This window comes from Melospiza georgiana, chromosome 3 (genome assembly GCF_028018845.1).
Source record: "Melospiza georgiana isolate bMelGeo1 chromosome 3, bMelGeo1.pri, whole genome shotgun sequence".
Lineage (NCBI taxonomy): Eukaryota > Metazoa > Chordata > Aves > Passeriformes > Passerellidae > Melospiza > Melospiza georgiana.
In genome coordinates, this window is record NC_080432.1 from 5,257,841 (window position 1) to 5,276,839 (window position 18,999).

The window sequence follows — 18,999 nt, forward strand, 5'->3', positions numbered from 1 at the left end:
GTGGCCCTGCAGCCTGGTCCAGTTTGGGACACTCCTCTCTGCACCAGCTGGGGATGTGTCTTGGGCCTTTGCAGGACAAATAACACCTTAAAATCCCATTTTCAGCATTCTCCTCTTCCAGTCCTAGCACTGGCATTAGTAAAGGGAAAAAATTAACCTGGCATTGCAGTGGAGAAAAGCAATGTTCAGATAGAATCAATAATAATAATAGTGATAGTAATAGTAATATGGAGACATTATTAATTTTTTTTAACATTTTCTGGGAAGGGTAGACACACAACACACATTTCATTAACAAGCACTCTGCCCAGAAAAGTGCACAACTAAGTGTTAAAGCCTTTTAGTTTGGCTTACAAAGAAGCGACAAGCAGATAACCAAATTGGTCCTGAAATACTTAATCCTGGAAATGGTATCTCAAAAAATAACCTTGAAGCCATAAAATAACTGTTTACCAGGGCTTGTTATGAACACTTTGAGTTGGTGCTAAATTAAGAAAGCGCCTCAACAAGGCACAGTCCATAAGATACGTTATCGGGTTTTAGGGCAAAAACAGGCATATCTTGCCACCAGGAACAACAACCTCATATGAAACTCTCTCAGAAAAACATGTCTCCAGCTTTTAGTTTTGTAAAGGCTTTTTTTCCTATAAAACACTCTCAGAAAAAAAACATTTATGGCTTTTAGTTTTGTAAAGGCTGCTTTCTGACTGACCTTTTCTGAAGCACAAACTCCTGCAGAAAGGCCAACTAAACTCCTCACTGCCTTTGGATCCCTGATATTGAAATCATGGTATATTTTGTGCTGCCTCTACAGAATCTACTTCATAAACATGAATGACATCCAGGACACTCCAGTGATTTGAAAAGTAGAATATGACAGCAAATTCAGCCTCTTGCACATCGGTTTGAATTTCAGGCTTCATGAAAACCTACAGTTCTGGAAGGGGAGGATCATCTTTAGTACATTTTGAGACCAGATGATGACAGACTGGCTGAGTTTCTGGAGAAGTCCTATCAACACTTTGGAGGCTGGCAGCACAGCCACTGGGACCAATTAGGTTAATTAAAACTACATGGCACGCAGGCTCCATGTGCAATTCCTAACATGGTTAGAAGGGAGACAAATATGCCACAGCTTGATTTTGACTATAATGGGTACATCCATAAAGCCTTTCGAATGCAGGTCTTGAATCCAGGGAATGGTGAGAAGACAGAAAACCTGAATTTACACAATCCCTAAATAGGCACCCAACAGCACTGTGAATCTCAGACTCTCTGGATCTGGAAGGCCCCTCTAGAGATTGTCTAATCCCACCTGAGCAGGTTGCTGAGGGATGTGTCCACTCAGACAAATGGCCAAACAATGCCACAGTAATTGCCAGAATAAAATACACAAAACTATGCAATCCTGTCTCCCTTATATACCAAAATAATACCATACATAGAATTTCCTACATAGATAAATTATTCAAGGAGGGGTGTGTGTGTGTGTGTGTGTGTGTGTGTGTGTGTGTGTGTGTGTGTGTGTGAAAGAGGTCTCTATTAATTCACTCCCATCATTGCCACACATTTGGTTTACACTTTATGCACATTTTTGTGATCATTAAAGGCTTCTATCAAAGGAGACATGGAATCTGAGGTTCAGCAACATCATTGACAACTGGTCTATCCACCTCAAATTATGGGAAATTTTGCAAATCACAGAATCATTTAGGTTGGAAAAATCCTTCTAGTTTTATGATTTCTAGGGATCTCAGGGAAAAAGAGATATGGAGGTACTAGAATGGGTTCAGCAGAGGGTGACAAAAATGATGGAGGGACTGGAGCATCTCCCTGATGAGGAAAGGCTGAGGGAGCTGGGGCTGCTCAGCCTGGAGAGGAGGCACAGCTGAGAGGGGCCCTCAGCCCTGGGTGTCCCTGTGTGCAGGGAGGGGCAGAGCAGGGCCCAGGCTCTGCTCCAGGGCCCAGCAATGGCACCAGAGCCACGGGCAGGGACTGAGCCCAGCAAGTTCCACCTGGACAGGAGGCAGAACTTCCTTCCTGTGCAGTGACCAAGCACTGAGCAGAGACCAGAGAGGCTGTGGAGTCTCCTCACTGGGGATATTCCAGACCTGTCTGGACACAATCCCATGCCCTGTGTGCCATGTGCTCTGGGTAATTCTGCTTGATCAGGAAGGAGGGAGTAGATGATCCACTGTGCTTCCTCCAACCTGAACCATTCTGAGATTCTGTGATTCCTAAAGCAGCCATGGTCACTATGCTACCTTCAAAAATCAGGTGCTTGAATTTCTCCTCCTCCTCTGCTACTACGAATCCATTCCAGCATGATGACAAAATGAGGTTTAAAAAGAGACATTGTCTTGATACTGCTCCTTGTACAGAAATTCCTAAGATTTGTATAGAAACACAGCACACAATTGCTGATGTTGCAACTGAATGTTGTTCATATCTGCACTTTAGATCCACCTCCTCAATTTCTGTATGCGGCTGCTGTCAGGATTTGGATTTTTTATCACAGTAAAAATGAATGTATGTGCTCAGTTTATTTAGCATTTATATCTATTAATAAAATAATAATGTATATTAGAAAATAATACTGAGCCAAATGTTCATGTAGTCTCTTCCATGTGCCAAAAACTCGTGTGGGCATGTGCACAAAGAATGTACATACTCAGAGAGACACTAACATCTTGTAATGCAATATGTTTCTGTTATGCACACTCCAGACTTCCTAACAGCTGCATATTTTAATATACATAAACTCATACTTGAAAAATAATAAAATGTATTAGTTTTCCACATTAGGCATTTATGACCTAATTTAGGAGAGTATTACATCTTTATAACCTTTAAAAGACCCATTTTGATAAAACATCCCCATAAACAGACTGAGAAAATCGGGGTAACAAGCATCTGTTGCTGCATTGTTTTCTTAATGGGGTAATAAACTAATAACACATTTTTATAACTTTTCACAAGAATATAAAGTATTAAAATTTAAACTGATATTGAAAAATGTTCTCATGGTCCATTTTATTTTATTTTTCCACTATGTAAAGTTACAGTACTTACCAGATTAATATTAATATATCTTAATTATGTTTACAAAATGGAAATTTGCCAAAGACATTCAAAGAATGGAAATAACTTGTTATTTCCACTACTCTAATTAAGGTGGTGTATTTAGCTCATTTTATTCATAATATAGGAGTAATATGAATATTTATAAGAATGTATAGAGATGCCACATACAGAAATAATGACCCAAACTTTTGGAGGGTTCTAAAAAGGGCAACTCCATTGGCTTTTAAAAGCTATTGTGATTTTTTCTTTCTAATCTACCTGTTTTAATAATTAATTACCAAAACTTTACTTTTAAAAACAAATGTCAAAAATTATAAAATTAATATCTACTTTCCAAAACCTTATGTTACATTGTTGGTATGTTTATTTTTCCTTTTAGAAAAAAGATCTGACTATGCTGTGTAACACAAAACTAATGAAAAGATATTGAAAATTGTAACTCTGAAGTCAAATTGCTATATTTAGGAAGGCAAATTTCAATTTATTTCCTTTGAAACTATTAATGTGAACATCAGGAATTCAAACCAAATAAGCTGCTGACCTTCGTTCAAAGTGGATTTTCACATTTACAGTTTACCAAAGCACCAGCAAAGGATGATTCATAGCTCTTAGGGATGGAAAGGACCATCTAACCTCACTGCGCTCATAACACAGCCCACACAATTTTCTTGAATTGGCTCTCCAGAACCAATAGCTGTGGTTGAACTTAAGCATGGCTTTTACAGAAACATCTCCTCTTGATTTTAAATTTTCCAGTCATGGATAATCTGTCACAATCATTGGCTAAGTTATTTCAGCACTTAGTTATGTTGTTATAAATATATATGCCTTATTTCTAGCTTGAATTTGTCTTGCTTAAATGTCAAGCTGCACTAGAAGAACTCCTCACACACATCATCCTGTCAAGGTAGAGAAAAAGGCACTTCCACAGCATGGTCCATTTGACCCCTCTTAAACAGCTACCTTAGGAAGAGATAAATTACAGCCCAGAAATGCTTGTTCCTCTCAATTGACTATAAAGGAAATCAGAGAATCATGGAGTGGTTTGCATTGGAAGGGACCTTAAAAACCATCTCATTCCAACCTCTGCCACTGGCAGGGACACCTTCTGCTATCCCAATTTGCTCCAAGCCCTGTCCAAGCTGGCCTTGAACAATGCCAGTGATGGGGCAGCCACAGCTTTTCTGGGCAACCTGTCTAGTTGTGCTCACAGGTGTTTGTCACTGTGCTCAGGTACAAATATCTGTATCTTTCCAGAGGAATCCCACCCTGCACATCCACAAAGGTTTGCATCGAAGGACTGAAAAACCCTAAGACATTACATTTTTCTTTTTTATGGGTCCTTAATAGAGAGGCTACACAACACATTCTCCAGTTTGATGCACTCTTGTCTCTGGGTTGGTATTTTCTAGTGTTTTACCCAATTGTTGAGGTTCTCACTAAAACACAAGCACACATTCTAGCTATGCTTGCCCCAGGATAGCAGAAAACTCTTCTATTTCCTATTCACGTTCCTGCCTACCCAAGGACCGCCTGAGGACTGCCTGAGCCCCTTCAGCTGCCATACTGGATTGGCCCCATTGCATTCAAGTGACTCCCCAAGACTCCAGGACACTGTCTTAAAATCCCTACTTTGCAAGATGCAGCCCCAGAGACTGTAAACGTTGCCCACTTGCTTAATTTGCAGATGAAATACTTAACATTTGGCTCCTCTGGAATGAACAGAACTTGCTTACACTTCATTTATCAAATGGTAACTCAGTAACTCTTTGTCACTACCTTGTCTTCTTCATTATTTTACAATCCTCAATTAACTTCACTCTAAAAATATCTGACAAGGAAACTAGACTCTGAGTAAACTATTTTTGGAGAAATGGAAAGTTGAAGAGTTTGCAATGTAAATTTTCCAAACCTGCAAGACTCACTATGAAAGCAGAGCTCCAGCCACTCTGCCTATACCATAAAATACAGCAGCATAGGGGATTTCTTAGAGCAACCAGCAAAGCCTCATTCATACAATCTTGGAGTTATTTAGGCTGGAAAAGACCTCTGAGATCATCGTGTCCAACCATTAACCCAGCACTCACCACTGAACCATGTCCCCAAATGCCACATCCACACATTTATTCAACACTTCCAGGGATGGTGACTCCACCACTACCCTGAGCAGCCTTGACCACCCTTCAGCAAAAGAATTTTTCCAATGTTCAACCTCAACCTCCCCTGGTGTACTTTGAGGCCATTTCCTTTTGTCCTGTCACTTGTTACCTTGGAGAAGGCCCCAACCTCCACCTGGCCACAAACTCCTTTCAGGGAATTTTAGAGTGGGGTGTCCCCCTTTATTGCGTTTCCATTGGTGTTACAAAGACAGCCTCAGTTAAAATGGTGACAGGCAGAACTTCCCAGTATCTAGAGCTTTTCTTGGGATTTATGTCAGTAAGTACTAAAGCCAAACAGTTGCTGCTGACTTCAGGCAGCTGAATGGTGCCACATCACTTTAACGTAAAATATTACTTTTTTTTGGAAAAAGGCATTAGTAGAAAATTTTAACCCATAATTTCTTGAAAATAAACTTTATGAAGCTGGGAATGAATTCTTTCCATGAAAAAATAAGAAATATAAGGGTTTGCTTCAGCAACCTAAAAGGAAATTGTTCTTTGATGAATTGGGAAGTATGCAATAAATTAGGGGAAGCAAATAATACTCTGCATTGTAACCTTTGCTTGCAGACATGGCTGTAGGTGTTCCTTACCCCAAAGTACAACCGATAAAGGTTCCAGGCCAAATAACTCAGGACTAGGTAGATTTTTATGTCCCTCTGAGAGCTCTCATGTCAAGCTGCCACCTCAGGCTGAATGTGGATAAACTGGAATTTCTCATCTCCCACCTAGTCCAAATCCTCCATTTCTGTTCATCAATAACCCCGTGTACCCCACCATCATCAAGGTGTAACATGGGTTTTATCTCTGAGATTGAGTACTCTGTTCACTCTGGGATTTCAGCTGCATTTTGTATTTTTATTCCCTAATAACAATCCTAGTGGCACATAACAGCCCTCCTTACCCTCCGTCCAGATTCCAATCTGCAGAAGTCACAGAAACACTGAGGAATCTAGCTTCAAAAAACATTTTCTTGTTTGTACCAAGTCATCTGAATCCTGCCAAGCTCATTTCTCCCACCCATCACTTTGATTTTCCTCTCGGCCACATGCGTCAGAAGCTGCTTTCCATTTCCCCTCGTGACACATCCTCCTCCTGTGCAGCAGCCGCACATCTCCCATCAAATGTCACATTCCAACCTGGATCACCTCACTTGCCACTCTTTGCTGTGCACACACCAAACATTCATGCCAGCACATCTCCTGCAGCATCTTTTTGGTAGGAAAAATCCAACAGCAGATGAACCTCATCACCCACTGTCACTTCATTCTTAAATCTCTTCTGTGCTGTGACTCGTACAGGAAAAAATCTCTTACTGACTGGATAATTTATATACTGAGACCACTTCCTCACCAGCTGAACAAAACTATCTCCTTTCACTCTTCTGTTTATCTTATCAAATCTTATAATTTGTCATGTCTCTATATTGCAAAATCTATTGAGCCATCATTAACTTCTGTTCTGCATTCATGTAAGATGAATAATACAGAAATACAGATGAATCCTGGATCTTGCCTCATGTTCTTACACTGAAAAGCATTACTAATGAGATTGTTTTCCCCCATTTTTAAAGATAAATGACAGTGTACTTCTGTTATGGAAGTTGAGACTCCAGAAAAAAAATCCCATTTTAAAGAAATGGTATCACACACCTTTAAAAAACTACAATAAACACAGTATTCTTTTCTGTATTTCAGATTTAGCATTCAAAATGTCTCATTACTTCAGATGATTTAGAACTGGCTATAAAATTGTCTCAAAATTAGTCTTGCTTGATCACATGAAAGGCTTTCAACATTTTCTAAAGAGCCATAATTAGTAGCTTTTTATCTATTTGTTGAGTTATTTAATTTCTCTCTTTTGTACCTAGTTAACTATTTTTATCATCTAAATATGACTGTAATAAATTATGGACAAAGATGGGCCTCATCTACCCTATGGGATATAAAATCCCAAGCTTCCCAATGTGGCAACAAGCATATACCTTCCTTCTGTACCATCTGCTCCTTTTTTAAAAAAAAAACAAAACCCTCCATGCACAATGGTGAATTGTTTTAACTTTCTTGTTAACAGATGCAGAAACAGCTGAATGCTTTTTCTCAGAAGCACTTAATCCACACCCCAAACCTCCACTATATCTTCTGAGGGTAATTGAAGCATCATATCTAAACACCAATTAGAACTAGAGTTTTCTTGATGGTAAATGTTAATAACCTGTCCTTCTTGCAAGGAAAAAAAAATACCCAAACCCCAAACCCTTCACCACTGACAAAATTACCTCATGAAATTACTGTTTCTCACTTCCAGGCCGTTTGCATTGCAATAATTCTGCACGGAGACTGCTTGCTTCCAGCAGTTTTAGCACCTTCTGCAGTAAAACTAACACATGTGGATCTCTGGAGAGTCTTATTTTTTTCCTGTTGTCCCAATTCTTTGCCATCAAAAATGACAATCCTGTCAGCACATCAACACATTTTAAGACTGACCTGTGCCAGTACACAGCCTGGAATATTGCATTAGTACAATTCCTCCCCAATCTTTCCCCCATCAGCCAGTGTTAGGACCCTATGCAAATATTTATTATGTGATTTTTCTTCTTATTTTTATTGGGCTTTTTCCCTTATTATTTCTCACTGTTACTTATTCTTATTTTTCTCCTAGCATTATTGGAATTTAAATTATGTGAAATTAGAGGCATATAATTCTTAGGCAGCTCCTGCCTGTGGAATGCATTCCAAATTAGTAAAACAGAACTAGATGTGTTTTAATCACTCAGGTACATTCCAGATTCCATGGTCATTCCAACTGAGGCCTGAAGGAAACCACTTATTTCATACATGTTCTCAGGGCTTTGCAGAAAAGCTCAGGGTCTTTATGAAAGCCCAATATCTTATATTTTCATCCATGTGCATATTCAGTGTCATAAATACCTCCAGAGACGGAAAATTCTCTTATCAAGGCAAAATCCCTTCTCATATCCCCTCTCCTGAGACTGTCATGGAGGAAAGGGTGTAACTTCTACCACTAAGCAGCTAAAGAATTTAATTGCTGTGAAGGGAACTGAATTATCCAGAGGGATATAACTTGGAGGAAGAGGTTTGGCTTAAAAGCAAGAAAACCATCTTGGTTGTGCAATTTTGTCACTGTAGAACAGCAGATACAAGAGATGTACCAGAAAGCCCTGGTTGAAGCTTAATCCTAAACTGGAAACCACAGTCACAAATGTAAGTACAGCAGCACACAGCACTAAAACATGACTGGTACTTGTTTTGCTGTTTTTTCTGAAGTCTGATATCCCGTTCTAGAATTTTCCTTCATTTTGTGATTTTTTTTTCTTAGCTCTGCTAACTCCAAAATATTGACAAGTGATGTATCTTAAGTTTAAAGTCTTTATCTTCCAAAACTTCCCAGTGAGCAAATATTACAAGGTGAGAAAAAGAATCTGATCTTAATTTCATCCCATTTAATGTCCTACAAGTATCTCCTTTTCTCCTATGCACAATAAATTAAAAAAAAAAAAACCTGAAATAATAGTTGAATCAAAACTTACATTACTAATAATACCAGATTTATTGGTATTTAGCCCATGCTTTTGTCAGACTATAGGTATAGTAAAAAATTAAGCAGATGACTGCTTTGCTGAATTGAGGTTTACACAACCTTGAAGCTAAAGTCAGAAAGCTGGAATAATACAAAACCTCAGGGAAGAAACACAAAAACCCCAAAATAAAATTAATAAAATGTGTTTGGTTTGTTTGGTTGCCTCAAGGCTGGTGTTTTCACTTGATTTTCCTAGAGAAATATTTCCAAGCAGTACCAAGTGTGCAGCCAGGCTCCCTGAAATGGATCTGGTTTGGAGAAAATAAACTAAAGTAAAAGTTAAGTGTTAAAGAGATTTTGTAGCAATCAAATCAGCGTTGCCTTCAGATGCCTGGAGATGTATCAGAAGGATGAGAGGAGAATGAGCACCTTTGCCCCAGGGCATGCAGAGGACAGGGGACAGAAATGAGAGGCAATCAAACATCATTTGTACTGCTGCACATTCAGTAACTTCTTTTGTTGTTAGTGGTATCAAAGATTTAAATGAGAAGTGACACCTCACTGAGTGGGACATGATAAATGGAGTGAAACAAAGCACAAAATCATAGCTTTTATTCAGAAATCTTTTGTCTTTTCCTGTGCCAAGCTGAACAAGTAATTGAGTTTGAGTACTATTGTAGGACTTAAGGAACAAGAGTAGGCAACTAAAATGGAAAATAACAGATGATAAGAGTTATAAAAAAATATTTCCCCTTGGTTTTGGTGCTCCCATATTATTATCTGCCCCTTTCCAGATTTCCTCTGCTATTCTAGAGGTTCTACATTCTTTATTTGCAAAGTGACAAGTCAGGGATGCCAGAGATGTCCACGGGTAAGAGCTTCTATCATGGAATCTCAGAATCCCAGGATGGTTTGTGTTAGAAGGGACCTTTGAGAACATCTGGTTCCATCCCCACGGGCAGGATGACCAGCCACCAGTTTGCTTCAAGCCCCATCCAGCCTCTCCTTCTATCCAAGCTCAATACAACAGGACCCATCTGTCAAGCATCAGTCGTATGAGCAGCACCTAAAATGAAGATCTTGCTCACAAGAAATTACATTTCATGCAATTTTTCTCCAACTGTAGGTTAATTCCAAGTCAAACAGCCTTATTACATGATCCTAAAGTTCTCATAAAGTTACATCCAGACAGCTCACATCCTGTGCTACAGAGCTGCTGAATCACAGCTGCTGCATCTCAGTCTGAGCTGGCTCAGAGCAGCACTGAGAGTGAACTGACAGCTATGAGCAGCTCCAGCTCATAAAGCACTTCAAATCTTTCAAGGAGAAAAATGTGAATGAATGTTCACATTCAAGGAAAATCTGAAAGAGTTGTATAAGATACAACTGCAACTGATCTTGCATTATGTAATGGTATAAGTACATAATATTGTCTATTATCTAACAAAATCACAAAAGCATGAATCTTGCAGGGAGCTGCACTGTAATTCTGTGCAAAGACAAGTAAAAAAATACACATCCCTTTTAAGATTCTTCCATTTTGTTCTTAGGATTCCTCAACAACCAAGTTTCTATTTAGTAACTCTTAACTATTTAGTAACTTTCTTTTAGTAACCAGAATATACCTGCTGCATAGATGCAATGCCTATGTCTTTACAAAAATTAATGCAAATTATTGAAGAAGGACATATTTATTTTTGTAAATAAATATCCTGGAGCACTAAATTACGTAACCTTTTTGTCCCAGTCTCTGCTCTAGAATTATTATAGTTCTCACCTTACCCTTGAAATTCATATTTATGTATTACACGTTAGATTGCCTTGAGCAGAGTACCAGAAGTCAGATTCTCATCCATATAAAGTTTTTTAAGCCTCTCAGGAGGCACATAAGAACATACACTTTTGGAAAGTAACACATTCTAACCCTCAGATTCTTTTACATCAGTACAACTGTGCTTGAAATGCTAGTATGTATTTGAATCTGGCCATACAGTTAGAAAAAAAAAATTAAAAAATAAGGTTAAAGAGACTAGGAGTTTCTTTGGTTTATATGACAGATTCAAGTGATTGCAAACCTTATAGTTCACTTACAGAGCTAACAGAGCTAGCTATATGTTTGACAAATCAGATTTTTTTAAGCATTAGATATGAAAAAAAAGGTAAAATTTTGCAGTGTGAGCTCCCATGTTGAGCAAGACATTGTTCAGCACTTCCAACACAGCAGGTTTGAACAGGAGGTGACACAATTGACACAACCCTCTGTGTGGTTGTACAAACTGCATCAGCAGAGTCACTCCATGCCAGTGTCTCCTGCCTCAACAGAACCACATCTATGCTGCCTGAAAGCCTCACGTGCTGCTTGCAACAATTCATGCACTGTGTTGTGTAGCAGGACACTGATGTATGTGCTATCCAAGAATTTTAAATATCCCCACAGGATATCAAATACTATCCAGACCGTTTGTAAATACTTTCCTAGTGCTCTGTAGAAAGGGAGTCAGTTCTTTTCAAATCTACTTCAATGACATTTTTGTCTTATCTAAAAATCTATGTTCCTGTTCAATAAAATCATCTGGGGAACTTACTGCTTCATCAGTCCTGTGAGCTTGTGCCCTCATTAATAAGTTCTGTTGGAGCGTTAAGATTACCCCCAGAAGGGACAGCTGGGAAACTGCAATATAAAGTCAAGCAGCACATTTAATGACCAATGAACTTCTGGAAACTTACTCTAAAATGATACATCATTGTGTCAGACACTCTTAAGCATTATGCAGCTTAGTCTCCCTCTTTAGAAACATGAAACCCCCTGAAACTGCTACCACAAATTGGGAACCTTTTAAATTATTGCCAAGCCACCTGCTTTTCTCCAAGAAACTTCATAAAACTCTCCAAATTAGTAATGTCATTAAGTAAAGCTTACAGAACTGTTGTTATTTGGAAGGAGTATTAGCTGTTGAGCTTAAGGAAACCAACAGGGATTTTTATAATGGAAAGAACTGTCATATATATTATATAATCTATTCCAAATGAAATGCTTTAATATATTCTTGAATATGCTATTCTTTACATTTTAATCTTTCTGGGAGAAAACCCTATTAAACATATTATCAGGGTTAAATTTATCTAATGATGAAGTTCAGCTCAGGAGAGAAGATGTGAAAGATTCTCCATCAGTTTATGGGTCTTCAGATGGTATTAAGAGCCATATAAATCAAATGTCCCATTTTACATTTCTGAACAGCACTGGAAGAAATAGTGCTGGAATCAAAGAGGGAGCCTCATTTCCCTGTTCCTTCTCTTTTTTGAATGGCCCTACAGAGAGCAGGCAAGCATGGCTTATAGGAATGCCTTCTATTGAGGAGTCAGCCAAAACTGTGCCATCTCATCTTGGAGCAATTTATCCAATAAGATGATTTAGAGGACAGTTCAGTGGCACCATTTTTGGAGGCAAAAGCAGAAGGGAAAGAGTATAAATCAAAGGTGACTGGCAGGTAAAGGATATATGCAGCAATCAGCCAAACCATGTGCACACTGGCACAAATTCAACAAGATCATTTATAAAAATTTTAAGTCAGGAGTACACAAAAGGGGGTCTGGTGCTAACTAAATCCACAGATAGATTACACGCCACTGAAATAAACACTTCCAGATGCTGGCATACAAAAACCTTTTACAGAAAGAAATGTTTTCTTTCATAAATCTGAAAGGAGGAACCTTGGGATGGGGGTTGGTAGAGAAGGGAACCAAGATTTCCAAACTGAGATTTGACTTCCTACTGGTTTTATAGAGTAATAACTCATCTTTTTCAAACACAAAGTGTTAACACTGTAGAATTTCAAATAACTGCAGACAACAGCTTGAAGTATAGACAAAGACATCATAAATATGTAACTGTTTAATGAAATAAAATGCCCCCTTTTTTTGCTTTCAAAATGAGAAGAAAGCATGAAAATGTCAATGTGACTCTTTCTATATCAGAAACTGAATGTGTAACAGAAGGGAAAGTTTTCAAATGCATTTTGACATAAATACATACATTTCATTTTTGAGAAGTGATTAAGAATGAAATCCTGACTTCTTCAAAATCAGTATCAATTGATTCAGAATATCAATATGGGCAGTCTATATTTTACAGGACCCTAAGTATCAGAGATATTTTATTTGGTTTCCATGTAACTAATTTCTTTCGGAAACAGCATTCAAAACTTTTTATCATTCAAGTGCTTTAGAAAAATTCAGCTGTACTTTATCCACATTGTGTCTATTGAAGCAATTATTGAGGATTATATTCCAGAATTTCTTCTCACTTCTACTTTGATGTGAAACATGCAAAAAGAAATTTCTTTCAGTTAAGAGGACTAAGTTGGAGACCAAATCCTCTGGGTGACAACTCCAGGCTGTGGAGCCTCCTTCTCTGGAGATACTCAGAAGCCTCATGGACAGGAGCCTGTGCCCTGGGCTCTGAGGGACCCAGCTTGAGCAGGGAGCTTGGACCAGAGGACCTCCAGTGGTCCCTTCCAATTGACCCATTCTGTGACTCGGTGAATGTGAAGCTGAATTTTTCTTGAAGCACCTTTTAAAACACCTAAACCATACTTGCTTTCCAAAATGTCCTCTTAGACAAATATCATATTGCCACATTATCCTTTGTATTTTAAATTTTCCCTCTCTTCTTTCTACTCCCTGAATCTGCTGGTTTAGTCTCTCATAAGCTCAACTTTGCCAGGTCGTCAGCTGCTATTCCATAGATTTACTTTTTAGGGTAAATTTATAGAGTCAAAACCATCTTTATTATATGGAAATTATTAAAGATTCGTGATGAACCTCAGTGTTTCTCACTACAGAAATTGATTTAAGCATTTGCATAAAAGCTGAGCTCAATCAGTATCAATAAAAGCACTTTAAAAACATCAGAAGTAAAAGACCTTGACTAAATGTATAATTTGATTGTGAAACTATGATTACCATGTACATGTACCCTACTGAAGTCCACATGGGATACTTGCATTTATTATTTAAGAACCCCTAAGAGTATGGGCAGGGCTCTGGAAGGCCCAAATAATTCAAGTCTCTGCCAAATCACATTCTCTGCTATTAAATGCTCTTCATGCAGGGAATGTCACAAGCAATATTATAAACACAGGTTTGTAAATACTCAGTTTTATGCTGCATAGGCAATTTTATGAGACTGAAATATTTAACAAGAGAAGGTTTAGACTAGCAAGGCTTTTCATACTGAAATGCCTGGGAGGCTGAAGGAACATTCTCCCCAAAACATAAATACCCAAGGAAATGTTGGTTATACCCCTGTTAATTCAACACACCCCATTTACACATGTACAAGCTGTTGAATAATGGCCACAGTCTGCCATGAGCCTGTGCAGGATTACAATTTACATTTGTGAACTCATTTTCTCTTACCTAAACATCTGAAGCACTTCATTTCAGAGTTGGCATAAACTTAAGACAAAGAAGCTTTGGAAACATTTTCTTGTTCTTTTTGCCTGTGGTCTTCCCCTATTGTAGCAGACCACTTTGCTTTTCATTTCAGAGTAAAGGATCTCAGCTGTCCTTTTTGCTGGAGCTGTTCTCTTTGCTACAGCTGTTCTTGTGGTCACAAGCACTGCTTACAGGCTGTTCATGCTCCACTCACAGCTGCTCCTCTCAGGACTCCAGGTAAGCACTGTGTGTTGTTCACTGAATAAATACTCTTTAAAGAATTATTTTTTTGCTACCCCAACTGTCTGAAATACAATCAATTCAAGTAACCTAAAACAATTTCTCTAGAGACATTATGCTTGTGTTCATGGTAAGAAATATCCACCTGATATTTTTGTGAACACCTTGGCATAATAAATACTATTATTTGGAAGAGTATTGGGATTATTCCTACAGGCCCAGTCAAGACTGAACATCATTTCACTATGCACTACCTCAACTTAAATGTGCACAGAAATACATACAGGTCCAGCACATGGAATTGCATTATCCCATATGATGGAGAGTTCCAAACTTCCCATTCCTGTCTTGCAAAAATACATGGTGCTATTGCTTAATATATTTCTCTGATTTTTGGAAGTCTAGACCTTTAAAGTCTAGACCTTTGGAAGTCTAGACCTTTCATGCTTTAAAGCAGGAAACACTGAGCATCACCCAGTACTGTTTATAGAAAATATTTAGATAGAACATATGTCTAAACTACCTTTGACATGATACAATGCAGAAGGATCCAGAGTACACTTGCTGCTTTCCATTGTGGCTTGCACTTGGAGACAAAACCTAAATGCTCTAATTATGCTAGTCATTCTGACATAACTATTAAGGTCAAAATAAATGCAAAGGGATCATTTTCACTGGTTTAATGTTAGTTTTCATTTACCATATGATTATAAAACTTTCAAAGTGTTGTTCCCCTCCAAACCAACATTCATCAAATGCTGCTAAAGAATAAATTGTATAGCTAACTCTTCTTCCAAAACCAACTCCTTAGGAACACTTATCACCAAATCAGATGGAAGAGAGTGACAATCATGATGAAACAGCAAAACAGGCAAAAATGTGAAAAAATATCACTGTTTGTGCTCTACAAATACAAAATTATTATCTTAAGAAAACAGAAGTATATGTACTTTTTTAAAAACAAAACATTCTCCTATATTTTCTTCTTACAGAAATTAAATCCAAATTCTATGTTTGGGGCTGAACTATTCACTAACTTGAAAAACCATGAAGCTTTTTCACTCCTCAACTGTCTTTTTTAAAAAGGGAAAAAGTGACTTTCCATAAAAACTGCTGGGAAGCAATTGGCAGCTTTCTTTCCACATCATCCATCCTTGTGTAGGACAACACAACTGTTAAATTTCATTTTTCCTGTTAGAAACCCATCCCCGGTGGTTTGGGTTCAGATATGAACTTTCTGAATGCAGCAGCCCCTTGACAACTGCCAGTCTGTTGGTTATTGCACTGATGCATAAAAATATCCCTTCTAGCTGCTTCAAAGAGTTCAGGCAGGGTTTAGATCCTTCTGATACAATTCTCCCCTCAGACACTGCAGAGACCAGCTCAGACTTCTAATATTTTACCAAGGTTTTACACTGCCTACATGGGCTCTGTCACACAGGCCCTGCTGCTGAGATCTGAGGAAATGGCCATGCCTGATTACATAAAAATCTGCATCACTTCTGTTAATTCATTTCCTCAGGTTTGGTTACACACACACCACCAGATGTGGCCATCATTACATTGCATTTGTGCTGGAAATCTGCATTAATGCAGATTGCAGAGGGTACACAGTGCTCATCCACATTTGTGCCAAATTAAGACCTAGGGTTTCTGTTTGCTGCATGGACAATTGTCATTGCCAGGTCTCTCCCCAAAACTCCAATGTGGGCACTCACAGGGGAAAGGACCTAAATGCAGACTCTGCAATACCTCTCAAAATACCTTTCCTGAGCCTTTTCATTAAAAGCAGAATCACGTTACAGCTCTACAACATCTGTAGGCATCCAGAAGCTGACCCAAGATTCCCTCTTATTCTTGGCTTGTTCAGAGGGAACAAGATCTGCTCCTCTCATCAACCACGTTGACTGTAGGTAATGTTAACAAATTAAATTGTACAGTTGCACTGTTTGGGAAGTTCACAAGAGTGGAGGACATGAAAAAACCCCAACACAAACCAGGATATTTTATTATACCTTGTGGTTGAAGAAAAAATTTGAACTTTGGTTAATAATTGACCAAAGCACTTTTAGTGAGGGTCAGGGAGGGAAGATTCACCTTTCTGCAGCTGTTTATGTGAGTGCTTTACTTTTTAAAAATAAAGTGAAATACATTCTCTGCTTTCAGAAGCTATTGCCATATTCTTAACTACCACTACTACTTTTTAGCAAACTTCTGCTAAAGACATTTGTCTGTTTTGGACTGGAAATTCTATCCAACACTTTGCATGATATTAATCTAGCATTTCTGTGTGGCAATAGAAAAAGGCAAGGTTACATAAAGACAATTCATTGCAATTGTGTATTGACCATCGTTAATAAATCAAACTTTCACTGCCATCTATAAACCACTGATTAGTTTTGGCACTAGGAAAATTATAACTAATAACATTACAACTTTTCTCTTCTCTTGTTCCTTACGTCTGAAATGCCACTATTTCGTTTATACTTATGGCCTTCATATACTTCTGCATTGCTTTTATGTAAATTAATTAATCCAAATTCAGAATAAATTTCCTTTCCTAAAATCTCTCAGAAATTGGACAATTTCATTCTGATTTAGTACCTGAGGTCCTGTTTGGTGGATTTTGTTTGTTTTTTCCTATAACTATTTCTTTGACATTTACTATTTTCTAAATGCAGATATTCTGAGGTAAGCAGGATAAAAGCCAAACAGAACTGCAGATGAGAAGAAAATGACCCCAATTTATGACATTGGAGATGGACTGCTTTTGCATTTTCATCAGCTGAGAAATAAAGAATAAAGAATTTATTTGGCTGCTCTGAACAATGGATTTGCAATTTGCATAGAAAAAATGATGGCAAAACCTCAGAACCCATCAGTGTTTTACCACAAGATCAGTTCTATTACATTTCAGTGGAGGTTCAAAGTTGTCTAAAAAAACCCATTCTCTTCTTTCCCCAACCGTAAATGTGTCACTTGAGAGTTCAGCATCCAATTGGAGCAGTATCTGACACCAAACTAATTTTAGAATATAAAGTGCTCTTCACCATATTGGAATACATATAATTTAAAATAACTGTAAACCTAAACTTTGGAAAAACAAAAAATTCAAGCACTAACAAAAAAGCATAATTTGTAATTGAAAGAAAATAATATTTGAAAGGAAAAAAACGGTTTTTTTTGTCTTTCCAAAAAGAGACAGAAATTACTAAGTTTTATTTCCCAAGAGAATTATGCCACTTTTATAAAGAAAATTACAGTCACCACAAATTGCTCTCAACAATTCCAAAGCTTCTTCATTTGACCACTTGAAAATCAGAGTTCTTTAAGATTATAAATATAACTTTTTGTAACTCTGTTATTACGTACTGTGAATGGGGAAAGGGGGCCAATCTTGTGGCCGTAGCGCCGAATGGCCTCTCTGATGTGGCTGGGCTGAATGGCATCACTTTGAGCCTCCATCCCACAGGCTGCAGTGCTCTGCAACAGAAAAACACATAAATTGTTACTAAATCAAAAACACACAACAGACCTACAGTGCATAAAGTATGAAAATAAACCTTTATAAAATGGACCAATTTTTTTTTTTTTTCCTGAGGATACACATCATTGGTGCCACACACTACATCAGAGGAAAAAAAGCTATTAACAAATTAAAGAGGACTTTTACATGAACTTTGCTTAAGAGACCCAAAGAACACCATGTTAGCCCTTTTAAATCTTTCACCTAGTGCTGCTCCATGTTGCAATTGCAAAGAGCAGAAAATGCTCAAACTAAAATGAAAGGGTCATATAAGCCGTACTTCAATAACCACAGAAACTATTTTTAAAACATTTCAGGCTCTTATTATGATGTCAAGGGGTGGGGAAAATATTGAACAAGCACCTGAAGTGGAAAGCAATCTGACACCAAAATCACCATTGAAGAGTATCAACTTGAAATTTGAAGCTGAAACATGTGACATAAGGGTGTTAGAAGGATACAAAAAATTTTTAATTACCTCAAAGTGACTTTATTGATTATGGACTCTCAATATGTAAAAATAAGAATTCACTGCTATTGGCAGATTGTACAATAATTTTCCTGGGATTTTAGAAGAAAAAGTTACTCTTTTCTCCTTACTAGACAATTTGAAATATTGATTTAGGCTCCACCTAGACACAGCTGCTTGCCAGAATTCAGATGATTTAATCTAATGATGGCTGCTTGGCAATAAATGAATGAAAATCGTATTAGTAAGTACACTGAGAATGACAAAATCTTTAATTATACACTGAAGTTTAATGTACACACATCCATGGCCCCCTCACACATTCACATCATATCCTAATGCTCTAAAACTTGGGATGTTTTTTACAAAATGTTTTATTTTCAAGAGTGCTGAGTCCACTGGAGCCTGTCAGTACACACAGAATTATTCCTTATATGATGGCAGATTTTTCTCCTGCTGATTGACATCCATAAAGGGAATATGAAACTCAAATATTTTCTGCTGGACTGGACCTTCGTGCTAAAAATAGTATTTTTCACCAA

General features: G+C 37.8%; 1 protein-coding gene across 4 annotated transcripts in view; it reads right to left on the reverse strand.

The window, feature by feature from the left end:
- Positions 1 to 18,999, reverse strand: part of SUPT3H (SPT3 homolog, SAGA and STAGA complex component) — a 253,811-nt gene that overhangs the window by 30,348 nt on the left and 204,464 nt on the right. For all 4 annotated transcript variants that reach the window (XM_058021197.1, XM_058021199.1, XM_058021200.1 and 1 more), the window contains one exon: positions 17,835 to 17,945. In XM_058021197.1, coding sequence (XP_057877180.1) covers positions 17,835 to 17,945 — 111 coding nt within the window. The remainder of the gene's footprint in view (positions 1 to 17,834; positions 17,946 to 18,999) is intronic.